The 13,578-nt window shown below is 35.3% G+C and overlaps 1 protein-coding gene across 1 annotated transcript in view; it reads left to right on the top strand.

Moving 5' to 3' along the window:
- NCOA3 (nuclear receptor coactivator 3) overlaps window positions 1–13,578 on the top strand; it is a 34,076-nt gene that overhangs the window by 11,264 nt on the left and 9,234 nt on the right. The window contains exons 5-16 of the mRNA XM_071447064.1: window positions 1,465–1,565; window positions 2,537–2,711; window positions 3,255–3,443; window positions 3,654–3,755; window positions 4,550–4,690; window positions 5,880–6,027; window positions 6,915–7,303; window positions 7,539–8,419; window positions 10,102–10,237; window positions 11,185–11,373; window positions 11,886–12,125; window positions 13,278–13,404. Of these exons, the coding sequence (XP_071303165.1) occupies window positions 1,465–1,565; window positions 2,537–2,711; window positions 3,255–3,443; window positions 3,654–3,755; window positions 4,550–4,690; window positions 5,880–6,027; window positions 6,915–7,303; window positions 7,539–8,419; window positions 10,102–10,237; window positions 11,185–11,373; window positions 11,886–12,125; window positions 13,278–13,404 (2,818 nt within the window). The remainder of the gene's footprint in view (window positions 1–1,464; window positions 1,566–2,536; window positions 2,712–3,254; window positions 3,444–3,653; window positions 3,756–4,549; window positions 4,691–5,879; window positions 6,028–6,914; window positions 7,304–7,538; window positions 8,420–10,101; window positions 10,238–11,184; window positions 11,374–11,885; window positions 12,126–13,277; window positions 13,405–13,578) is intronic.

Here is a 13,578-nt window from a genome sequence, read left to right as displayed (position 1 = left end):
TCAAGATTAATAGTTTAATTTCATTGTGATTCTTTTTTTGTAGCAGTACTTCCTTGGGAAATTGAGTAGTTTTTCACAATAGCATGTAACTGAGCAGGTCTTTGACTTGATTCAAACCTTAAATGCGCCTTAAGTAATTTTCTATTTTAAAGTAAACAAGTATTTATCATCACTTTTTATTGGGAATCAGGATTTTAAAACTGCGTACGGCCTTTCTTACCAGTTTTGTACCACAGACAAGTTAAAAAAAGAGGAGATGGTACTCTAACATCTGCTTGTACTCTGTACCAAATACTCACTGGTATGAAGAATACGTGCCATTGCCTTTCGCTTCAAGGAAACCTATCCTTTTCTTATGGGCAAGCCTCCAATCAGAGATAGTGATTTTTATGGATTTTTTTAAATTGCTTTTTTAGTGTGATTGAATGGACTCAGAATATAGCCAGCTCAGCTAAGGAGAAAGAAGCAATGCATCATATCTTGGTAAATTTTGTCAGCTAGGGTAAACCTAAGTGATATAATACTTTTTTTTAACCGACAGGTGTATGCAAACCCCATGTTTTGGAATATGGAGTGAGGAGTATATATAATTTATTTTTTTAAACACCACTCCACCCCCATCTCCACCTCCCGATGACTAACCTCCTAAGCTTCTATGTGTCATTTGGGCAGTAAAGTACTAGAAAAACAGAATTTGCTGTGTGTATCCCACCTGTTGCGGTAAATTGCCCCATCTTATGCTAAAACAATTTTCAAAAATTGTCTTTTGTTTTTAAGGTTTTTTTGTACTGTCATTGTGTGAATTCTAATATTTCATTAGAGAGTTGAGATGTTGTACTCCTCCTGTGGTCTGCTTAACCAGCCAGCAAGTACCACAAAATAAAGCACACAGTGTTTTTTCTGTAATTCTGCTGCATGGCATGAATTCCCATTCCACCTTCCCCTGAAATAAATTAACTGAGGATATTTTGATTATTTAAATATGACTTTATTGTATGCATGCACACACATACACACGCGTATATACACATACAGGCACACAGCTGTTAACACGAATCAAAGCCTTTTTGAAGAACAGTGGTGATGGCATCTGAAGACTGTGACCAATGATAATGAGCTGATCAAAGTAAAAACATAAGAGATATATGAGTGTTTTTAATGGCTACTGAAAGACTAAGCAGGTATTCATCAGACAGTGTCTGAAAAACAACAAGAAATGTTCACAAAGCAAGTTCATCATGTCAGCTTCAACTGCCAAGTCAATTTATGTGAGCAAAGACTTTGGCATTATGTGGCCATGACATATTTTCTGGTCTTAGCGGCCAACAGTATATGAGCCCTCCTCTCTCATTTGTGCTTCTTTTTGCCTTTATTTCACACTCTCCCTAGGATCTGGCTCGTAATATTAAAATGTGGCTATCACATGAAAAGTTGCTTTATGGAAATGTATCTTTTGGCTTTCAGGAAAAGCAGTTTCTAATGATGATGATGTTCAGAAAGCTGATGTATCATCCACGGGTCAAGGAGTTATTGACAAGGATTCATTGGGACCTCTTTTATTACAGGCAAGTACAAATTAGGCCCTAGTAAACCCCTATGGAAGCAAATACTTACGGCAGGGGAACATATTACAATAAAGTATGCAATCCTGGTAATAAAATAGTATGCAAGCACCATGCCGAAGTATGTTTGAAAGGTTCAGGAATAAAATCGATCATGTTTTCTTAATTTTGCTGAAATTCTCTGTAGAAGGACATGGAATAGCCTTTGACTTTTTCTCATATTCCTATGCTTTATTTACTCTAGCAGTCATTAGCAAATTACTACTGAAGCAGTGCTTATTTGTACAAGGAATACTTTATTTCTTCTAGGGGATAGACATTAAATGGAGTTTTTGCAAGGAGGGGTTTGTTATGTGTATGTCTGCATTTGTGTTACTAAATTATGAAGCATTTTAAATAAATGTTGCCATCAAGTAAAATAACCCAAGATTAACAGTAAACAAAGGTACATAGCAGATAGCCTTTCTTTATGCTTAGAAAACCAATCTGATATTTACAAGTTCATGAAAGCATTTTTGAAGCTTTGTTTTTTAACATAGATATTGGATTTCTCTTTCAGTTAAGAACATACAGTATTTGGTTAGCTCCTCCTATCTCATCACTTGACAGTGGAAATGTCTTCATGTTCATGACTTGCTGCTTGTTCCTACTGAATTCTTGTTTCAATTTGCTAACTATTGAATTAACGGTACAAATTCATGATCTAGTGTTCATATGAATCAAGAATGAAACAAGAAGGCTGGTTATGAATGTGAAAGCTGAATGGAATATCACATGGACACATTAATTATTATTATTATGTAAATAACTCCCTACCATACGCATTTTTCCTCAAAGAAGAATTTAAAACTCCATCTCTATGCTTGAAAATAAGTGAATATATTATAAATTCACATTTATCACATGCACTTTTAAAATTAAATTATGTTGAGCATTAATTGATCCGTCTTACACGATGTCATGTTAATATTTAGGCATTGGACGGCTTCCTCTTTGTTGTAAATCGAGATGGCAACATAGTATTTGTATCAGAAAATGTCACACAGTATCTGCAGTATAAACAAGAAGATTTGGTTAATACAAGTGTGTATGGTATCTTGCATGAAGAGGACCGGAAGGACTTTCTTAAAAACTTACCTAAATCTTCAGGTAGTAAAAGTTTATCTACTACACTTACTAGACTATTTGAAAACAATCAAAGAAGACAAAAATAACCTTTCAAAACATATTAGTTATATAAAGAATATTTTACTACAAGAATATCTTAATCTTGATAAATACTACTGTGTTTTTACAGTAGCATGCTATCAGAAATAAATGTGCTAGAAATTCACACTTTACTTTAGCCTTTGAATTTTGTTTACCTATAACTTTAAAAGAGCGACACTAAAGGAATACCTTCCCTAATACCACAAGGCTGACTGAAGGAACTGCTTGTTTTTAAAATATGTGAATGCCTTTCCAGCACTCCATCAAGTGACTTAAAGTGTCATGCAAAAGAAAGAGTGCTTTTTACTTGGTTCTCAATATTCCTATTTTTATACCAAGCTATATTGATGGTATATTGAGAAGGCATCTTAAAATAGCCTTTATTGTCTGTAATCTAGGAACAGGGTATCTAAATTAAGAACAATCAGTTATGAGTTGATTGTATCTGAAAATCTGTATGAATTCTTACTGTGTTCTTTTAAGTTAATGGAGTTTCTTGGAGTAATGAAGCACCTAGACAGAAGAGCCATACATTCAATTGCCGGATGATGGTGAAAAGCTCTCATGACCTCTTTGAAGATGTAGGTAGCTACCAGGATATTCGTCAAAGATATGATACTATGCAGTGCTTCGCTTTATCGCAGCCAAGAGCTATGATGGAAGAGGGGGAAGGTAGGAATTTTTGCAGAATTGTCATGCATAGAAATTTCTGTGAAAAGCTCTTTGATGTTTAGCAAACCATTTTCAAGAATGCAGCAGCTTTAATCCTTACTCTCTGTACTTCCATTGTAACAACAAAAGATACTTCAGCTATTTTATTAGATTCTTCAACACAGTAAAACATGAGATGATGAAAGAAGAAACATTCTTTTTTAAATACAGATTTGCAATCCTGCATGATTTGTGTGGCGCGTCGTATCACAACTTCAGAAAGGGTATTTCCAGCAAATCCAGAGAGCTTTATTACAAGACATGATCTTTCAGGTAGGAAGTATACCCAGGAGGAAGGTATGAAGGAGTCTTCTTTGTCCATGTGCTCTTGTTTTAAATAAATGGAGTGTGTATGGTGTATATGGAGTGACTAACAGAATTCATACTGAGAATTCCCAACTGCTTTTTACAATATACCATTGTTGGTAGTGAGGTGTAATAAAACCTGTGGGAGGCATTTTCTTCTCTATGTTGCTTTTTGGTAGGTTGGTAAAAAGCATTACTTGTGCTTTAGCTAGCATTTCAAGTGGTTGTCGTTCTGCTTTCCTTTACGCGGAAGATGTATTTTAGGTCATAACTGGAAGTCATTTAGGACTTCCTAAAAGACTGGAAGTCCTTTAAAAATGCTTATATTTTTACACAATACATGAGCTAATGTTTAAAGTGGCTTATGCTGTTTAAATTGAAAGAGTTGTATAATCTAAATGGGACTTTGTGTTTATGATGTTTGTTTGATGTAGTTGGTTGCTATTTTTTAAAATTTTACTCTGTGTGCATCCCTTAGGTGCCTGTAACCAGAGATGAAAGTTACTGTTTTCTAAAGCTCTGACATTGACCTGTGGGGGATTAACTTCCTCTTAGTTACATAAATTCCTTTGAATAGTGATGCTTTAACAAGCAGCATCATATTCTTATATGGCAGATAGTTCATAAATGTAACTTCTGCATGTTCAGAATTTGGTGATTAAAAGGGTTATATTGGAGCCTTAGGAAATGTACCATATTTATACAAAAAGAATTGTCACAGTCATAAAGAGTTCAACTTGTATATTTTCTTTCCTGTTAAGGCAAACTTGTCAACATTGATACAAACTCATTGCGATCTTCCATGAGACCTGGCTTTGAAGATATAATTCGTCGCTGTATTCAGAGGTTCTTATGCCACAATGACGGGCAGTCATGGTCAAATAAACGCCACTATCATGAAGGTAAAAATCAGTTTACAATGTTTGGGTCACATTGCTTCTCCTAGGGACTGTAATTTTTGCTGAAAATAAAAGCTAAATTCTGCCTGTGTTCCTTTTTTTCCATGGTTTTTGTTAATTACTGTGATTCATTTACAAGCTGAAGGAGGATGACCTCCTGAGAATGAGGAATTCTGCTGGAAGTTGTTTGGATTTTTTCAATGTGATTGTTTTGGAAATTAATGTGGAAAATACCAGATACATGATCTGGGGTCCTCAAGGAAGCTGTTTTTCCGCAGCAATGACAGAGACAATGATATTTCTATAATGATATGTCATTTTTAATTATCATTACTTTGTTATTTTCTGGTTAAATAACAAATGGTATTTATTTTAGTATGTTAGTTTGATGATATTTTATTTCACTCTTTCCTTTGATAAAGAACCACACTCTGAAAGTGATAACAGTTGTGTTGATGCTTTTTTCTTATTCTCAAGACACAGGGCTCAAAATATTTCCAGCGTTCCAGTGCCACATATTTTGTAATGCTAATTTGATAACCTTGATAGATAAGTGAAGTACAGCCACAGTCTTCAGTAAGAAAGATAATGTTTCCTAATTATTCCAAACTCTAGTCTTTTTGAAGGATTTACAAAGTAATTCAAGCACAGGAGATGTTACATAAAGAGAAACTCATACTGTCAGCAAACGGATTTTCTATTCCATTGAAAGTTCTTCAACATAACTGATCAATGAATCCTAAATTAACACGAGACTTGAAGCTCAATTGAAAACCAATAGTTTCCACAATTTTTTGATTGAAGCAAACTGAAAAATTCTTCCCCAAGCAGGAGCCAGGGGCTTTATAATCTAGCCTTGGAAATCTGTTAATAAATGCAGAACTTTGCCTGTTGTGTCTGGTGAGCACAAAATATTACAGCACCAAAATAATCTTGTTTGCTTTTATCTTCCCTCTATTGATAGAGGAGAAATAGTGGAATACTTCCTTTTTCTCTGTGTATGTTTTGAGTGGGTCTTATTTATTTATTTATTTATTTATTAATTTCTATATTCATTTATTTATTTTTAAAGTTTTTTGTGTTTTGGGGGGGTAATCTTCAGTAAATGAAGGGTATTATGTCAAAAATATAATTAATACTAATAATTATTGGGATTTTAAATATTAACTATATTTGTGTATTCCCTTTACAGCTTACACACAAGGTCATGCTGAAACCCCATTGTATAGATTTTCTTTAGCAGATGGTACAATAGTGACAGCACAAACGAAGAGTAAAATGTTTCGAAATCCTGTAACTAATGACCGCCATGGATTTGTCTCTACCCACTTTCTTCAAAGGTGAACTTAGTAGTATCTGTTTATAATATAAGTGTCACAGTTTAAAAAAAATACATCTGACCTTGAAGACAACCTGAGAAAAATAGCATTCTAAAATATTTTACCTGATTAAAACTCAGATGGGGAATAATTTGGGAAACCGAGCTGCATAGCATACAAATAAATGTATAAACCTCGCAGAGTCCCATTTTAACTATGTGCAGAAAGACAGTCACAGTCAAAAGAGAATTTTTTACTCAATACCCGCTCAAAACCTTTGTTATGTTTATATTAGTCTTTTGTGGTAGCATTGATGAAACACTGGAAATAGAGATGCTCAGTCATGTGCTTTTGCAGACCAATTAAAAAGACAACAAAACCCTCTCAGATACATAATCCATAGCTGAAATGTACCTTAGGTAGTATTTCTTATGATCTGTTATTGTTCTTTGCAAAAATAATTGAAATGTCACTTTGGAGGGAATCTGCCTCCTTCTGGCATTAGAGTGCCTCCAGGTGCTGAAAAATTAGTAACTGAGCTTGTTCAGGGTCACACACTGTTAATGTGCCCAGCAGAATGGTGTCAGGCATTGACTCAGGAAGGGAATGAAAGAAGGAGGATCTTTAAATGGATAAATCTGATTAATAATCTGATCGTTGATAAAAGCTTTTTGAGGCAGTGATACTGTATGTGATTATAACTCAAAGCCTTCAAAGGATCAAACATTTCTGTAGTGAATAAATGAATGTCATGGCTTAGTTCTGCTTTTGTGGAAGCTTGAATTCTTGCTGCTCTTTTTTGGAAAAATATTTGGGCAATTAATTAATAATGTATTTGTACCACATGATTCCAAATAAGGTTTTAATTTGTTTTCTTTGGGTTTCTGGGGCTGATGTTGAATTTACAGAGAACAAAATGGATATCGGCCAAATCCTAATTCTGTTGGGCAAAACATCAGGACAACTGTGACTGGAAACACAAATTCTGTTAATGGTCTTATGAACATGTCACCTGGTCAAGCCATGCCAATGCAGAACAGAAACTATGGGATGGGAGATCCCAGTGCAGTGGGTCAGCTCACCAGCGCTCGATTTGGAAGCCCTGGGAATATGGGGCCAGGGAACTCTGGAACTGGCATGCAGTCCTCTGCTTATCAGAGTAACAGTTTTGGGTTAAATATAAGTAGCCCACCACATGGCAGTCCTGGCTTAACTTCCAGCCAACAGAATCTAATGGTATCTCCTAGGAATCGAGGGAGTCCAAAAATGAGTTCACACCAGTATTCTCCAGTTACAGGTATTTTATTTTTGCTAAAAGCTCTTTTTTTTTTTAAGCTATTTTTTCTCACTTTTATCTGAATTCCATCTTTCATCCATTTTAACTGTTCTATGTGACCCTATATGTGTTACTTGAATGTAGTATACCTGACTTCATGTATTAACTCAATGTGGCAATCATACATAATCCAAAGGAAGAGTGTATACAGGCAGTACTGTAATCTAATAAATTTGATCTCTGTCACATGATACAGGTATGCACTCGCCTATGGGATCTGCCAGCAACACTAGCAACAGCACTTTTTCTAGCAGTTCTCTTAGTGCTCTGCAAGCCATTAGTGAGGGTGTTGGAAATTCCCTTTTATCAACACTTTCTTCACCGGGTCCAAAATTGGATAATTCCCCAAACATTAGCGTAACTCAGCAAATTAAAACAGGTACCCAGGACTCCAAAAGCCCTTCTGGTTTGTATTGTGAACAAAACCAAGTGGAAAGTTCCATCTGCCAGTCAAACAGCAGAGATCTCTTTAGTGAAAAAGATAGTAAAGAGGGAAATCTGGAGGCATCTGAAAGTCAGAGAGGACCATCTGAGAGCAAAGGGCATAAAAAACTCCTTCAGCTACTTACGTGCTCCTCAGATGAAAGAGGACATTCTACAGCATCAAACTCACCTTTAGACTCAAATTGTAAAGAATCTTCTACCAGCGTTACCAGTCCTTCAGGAGTTTCCTCATCAACATCTGCAGGGGTATCTTCCTCCTCAAACATGCATGGGTCGCTCCTGCAAGAGAAGCACAGGATTTTACATAAATTGTTGCAGAATGGTAATTCTCCAGCAGAGGTGGCCAAGATCACAGCTGAAGCTACTGGTAAAGACACATATCACGATGCTAGTAACACAACCTCCTGTGGAGAAGACACTGTCAAGCAGGAACAACTAAGTCCAAAGAAGAAAGAAAACAATGCTTTACTAAGATATCTACTAGATAAAGATGATATTAAGGAACCGCTTTCCAAAGAGCTGAAGCCTAAAGTAGAAGGTGTGGATAATAAGATGGGACAATGCACAAGTTCTGCAATTCCCACTTCAAGCCAAGAAAAAGAGATGAAAATAAAAATGGAGCCAGCAGAGGAGGTACGGTATAATGCAAAATGATGTCAGTGAGCTAACCAATATTTTATTATTAAGTGAATGACTAAATATAGAACACTCTACAGTGTGCATGTGTAAACATTTCTAAAAATGTTCTGTGCAAATGATGTGAAACAATAAACTTGGATTTAATTGTGAATGAAAAAGCACTAACAAAAAGAACTACAGGATATATATATATATATATATATATATATATATATATAAAACAAATCTGATGTCCTGAGGTCCTGGGCTAATGTTTTTAAGTTATGGTATGATATGATTACGGTAATATTTGCACGTTATTCCTTAAAATTAGATCTTAGCACATGTTTGATTTTATGGCTTAGTAGGAAATGGGCCCGTAACTGCCTCTGTACTTAGTTGGCAATGCAAGAGCAAAAGGTAAAACATGATTTTGTTTTGAAAATATAAACAATACACAAAAATGTGTAATACTTGAAATAGCCATGATTTGGTTTAGTTCATTCATTGGTTTTAGCACTCTTTTTCTTTCTTTAAATGAGGGAATATGTTCTTCCAAATATATATATATATCTCCAGCATTCAAATAAATACATAATAAAATGTATAAATGTATATATAATTTGTATAAATAAATACAAATAAATAAATTCTAGAGATGGAATTCCAAGAAATGTCAAGGTGCAGAAAACCAGCATCACGGAGCAACTATTCTGAAATCAGCAGTACACTTGTTAGGAACAGATGTTCTTAAAATTATAATCTGTATATAATGGTTTTGTATTTAAGTCCTAAGATTTGGAACTTCCTAGTAAACTGGTCAGTACTTCGTAGTACTGGTCAGTATGGCAGAATTTACTGAAGATATAGACTTCTTAGACCTTGAATTTCCCAAATCAGTAATAACTGGGTAAATAGGAAAAAAAAAAAATCCAACCAAACCCAACAAAAAACCAAAAAACCAAACCAAAACAAACAAAAAAAACCCCAAAACCAACCAAACAAAAAAACCCCACCACTTTTTTTTTTTTTTTTGTATTAGCTACTGGCTGGCTATAATAAAACACCTTATAACATTGAGTACTACTTATGGAAAAGTCACTATCATCTCTGTAGTAGTACACAACATGTAGTTTTAGTACTTGCTTCTGAGATGTAATTAAGGTACTCAGAGAAGCTTCTTTCATGAAGATGTCGATCCACTATATATGAATTATTTTCTATTGAAGCTCTATCTGATTTAAATACAAATTTGTAAAGAAAGTTAGGGCTCCAACTGATTGGAAAAACCTGTGCATAATTTTCATGTCTTGTAGTGTTCACGATTAGCTCTTTGTGTATGATAGATACATTATTTATCAATGAATGGTACACATTCTCACTGTTCACTATCATTAGTGTTTTTATCTTTGTAACTTGTGATGTTTGAAATATTTATATTCAGAAGTGTTTTTCATTTTCATGATGTGTGTTTTCTGCTAATTCTCAAAATTACCTAAAGAAAATACTCTAAAAAAAAGTTATCTAAATGGTATCTGAATTTCTTTGGAAGTGAAAAGGTAGCTCCAGATAGCGTCAGTGAATTAAAACATTTGTCTCCCAGTCATATTCTTTAAGATTAGTGAGGATGTAAGTAAAAATTGAAGTATAGCCACATGAGAGTAAATAACCTTGGTATTTTACTGCATCATTTTCAGATGAATGGAGACTTGGATAATTTGGATGCAATTCTAGGTGATCTTACTAGTTCTGAGTTTTACAGTAATGCTATCTCTGCAAATGGAAATAACCCTGGAACAAAGCAAGCATTATTTCAAGGAAATGCCCTGTTGGGTAAGGAATTAAATCTACCCCCTGGGTTTTAAAAGTAGGATTTTCTTCTTACCTGATGTAAACATAATGCATCCTCATACCCTTAGAGAATACCTTCTTCATCTCCTACATCTTCAAGGACAAATGTAATGCAAAATAGCTAATTATGCTTTCATAAGCTATTATGTACACTATTAGCTGTCTTGACAGCACTCGCCATAACATTCAGTTCCTTGTTTTATGATTTATTCTGGCTTTGTCTAATGTAGATTTCTCAGAGACAAGTCATCAAGAAAGATGTTTTGTGAGCTGTAAATTAAAATTGAGCATTTTTATCCCTCGCTGATGACTAGGGATATAATATGGGATTGGTGACAAGCTTTTAATTTCTTTCTTATTCTGTGTGAAAATATCTTGTGGCCAGTAAATTCTAATCACTACTCCTCCTTGACATCAAAAGGAATGCCCTTCCTCAGTAGGAGGGGAGGATAACCTAGCTGATAAACCAGCATCATGGCAGTCGTTGCTTTCTTTCATGACACTGGTCATCTCTTGGTTATATAGGGCAATGGATCGCTGAGAAAAGCAAAGGAGGTGAAGCATGGGTAATGAAAAATATAAAACCAGGTACAAGAACACGTAAGGCCACTGGCACTATTGGCTGTGCAGCACAGTAGGTTAATTGTCCAGAGAGGACAATTACAGAACAATGTCATTACAGAACTTAAATTAAAAGGGAGTTCTTTTTTTTTTTGTGTAGGGCCACAGGGAACTGCCTTTGCCTTTTTTTGCAAAAGGTCCTAATTCAAAATGGGAATTTTTGTTGTGAAAACATAGCCAACATAACTGTTCCTGGCTTGCTTAAGATCAAGTGTATGAGTTTATAAAGAGATGAGACTAATTTTAGTCTTTAATAGCATATTTTATTTAAAATGTACAGTTGCATGCATCTTTTAATTCTTTAACAGGTGTGAAGAGTCCCCAGTCTGTGCAGACTACTCGCCCACCTTTTAACAGAGCCATGTCTTTAGACAGCCCTATGGGCTCAGGTGCTTCAGTGAGGAATGTCAATGCATTCTCCATGTTACAAAAGCAAAACTTGATGGGTGGAAGTCCAAGAATGATTGAAAACCAAGAAAATTTTGGAGCAAATCTGGGTTTGTTGGTTGTATACAAACAGCTGTCATTGTAAAGGAAATAGCTTTAATGTAAAAAAAGTTGCTAGACTAAAATACAAATTTCAGTTAGAAGAAACTTTAACATTAAAGAATTTTAATTTTACCATCATTAATACTTCTGAATTATTATCTTAGCTAAAATTATAAGAACCTAACAGTTTACTACCTGTGTCATTACTAGTGCTTTACTATAAGTAGTTATATTATTTTTTACTATTTTGAGTTTTTAGTTTAACATGTGCTTTTGATATATAGAAGCAAGAACAGTTCAGTGGCAGCCAGCCATTGTGAATTTTACGTATATTTAGACGTATATGGTTTTTGAATTATTTAGAACTTGGCATGGTGAGCTGTAGATGCTTTTGTAGGATGTCAAGTCAATTGCTCTGACATTAGCAGGTGCACTTTTATGAAATAGCAAAATAATTCAAAAACCAAAATACATAATGTACTGCAGATAATAAATATTTGTCTTCTGCTCTTCATTATAGCAAGTGCTCCCCACAGAAATGTGGCGATGAATCAGCATCAGCCAGGAGACTGGGGTTTGCCAAACTCCAAAGTGAACGGATTGGAATCTGCAAGTTCTGCTGCAATGTTGAGAGCAGGAGCTGAATTTAGTACAAGCCTTCCGAGGCCCCCAGAGGCTGGCTCTGTGTCTGGGCTGCCTGTTCGCTCTAACGGCATACCTGGTAATAGGCCAATGCTGCAACAGCAAATGATTCACATGAGTAAGTTCTTAACTTCTTATTGTCCCACATAGCACTATTTCCCTGGTTTCCTAGTAAGCATTCATCATAAGAATCTTTGCACTATTGGTAAAATGCTAGAATTTTATTTAAAGGCTTTTTGGGGTAGAGACTGTTATTGTTCCCTGACTGTGACATTTGATGACTTTTTGGTGATGTTCTTGTTTTCTTCTGGTGCTGTGTGTCTCATACACAGATAATTTGTTCTGGGTCCCCAGATTGGGTGGGGGGATAATTTCTGTGTGTTTCTTTAGTGCAGTACTTCTCTGCTAAATTCCAGGAACTAAATGGCATCTATGATTCCATATGTAAAGATACTAGCATTGTGGTTAATTTAATTCATCCTATTTGATATGGATTTTTTTTTCTGGTAGCTTCTTGGTAATCAATGTCTTTTAAAGTTTTTCTCTCAAGTATTTCAATTTTTTTTTTACATGGAGCCAGATTTTATATAAAGCCACCTTGCAAATACCATTTTTCTTCGAAGTATTCTTATGTGCATGAAAGAAAATAAGCTGTATGTCTAAAATATGAACAGTCTTAAAGCCTGTGGGTTTTTTCTATTTTATATGTCTAACAAAGGTTTAGTCTAGAGCTGAAGTTCTTCAGTCTACTATGCCAATACGAGTATGCCCCAAACCAGTTTAAATAGACAGCATTCCTTTCTTAAAATGGAAAGCTACCAGAGCTGTCACCAGTTCCCTCAAACAGACTTACTATTTCAATGCAACAAATGGATATAAGATTAAATACAGAAGAACTTTGTGCAGTCCTGACTAAGTCAGAATTTTCCAACTTAGCTTCCTAGAAGTCATTGATGCTAAGTGATTCATACAGATGCTGGGGAATAATGAGATGACAAACTCTCCTATGTAGTGCTGTATGTCCCTGGATAGGTAGAGGGAAAAAAGTAGGTAGCAGGTCCAGATCACTGTCTGCTGTATTTAAATCTGTGGTCTGTTATATATGTGAAATGATCTTGACTGTGAGTTCATGTGTGTATGCACTGTAAAACATAATAATGGAAAGCTCATGAAGCTGCTTGACAATTTGTGTGATCATCCTAACTGAACACTAGGAGAGCAAGATGAAACCTTCAGTTTTTAAAAAATACACAAATGTTTTACCTTGCAGGGCCAAATGAGTTAAACATTGACATGGGAGGTAATCCCTATGGACAGCCTGGACCTTCTAACCAACCTGGATTGTGGCCTGACAATATGATGTCCATGGAGCAAGCGTCACGGGGTTCACAAAACAGGTAGAATTGGGGAAGGTTTTAAGGCAATTTTAAATACAACTGTTCACTGTCTGTCAGAAGAATTTAAGACCTGGAAATAAAATTGTGTAGCATATGCAGTGGGGATAACAGATTGGACGCAGAATTCCATTTCTGGAATGTTTCAGAAATATTTCCATTTCTGCCACGGGATAT

The sequence above is a fragment of the Agelaius tricolor genome, unplaced genomic scaffold (genome assembly GCF_023055355.1).
Source record: "Agelaius tricolor isolate 1412-34295 unplaced genomic scaffold, bAgeTri1.0.p SCAF_23, whole genome shotgun sequence".
Taxonomy (NCBI): Eukaryota; Metazoa; Chordata; class Aves; order Passeriformes; family Icteridae; genus Agelaius; species Agelaius tricolor.
This window is presented reverse-complemented; position numbering and strand designations above follow the sequence as displayed.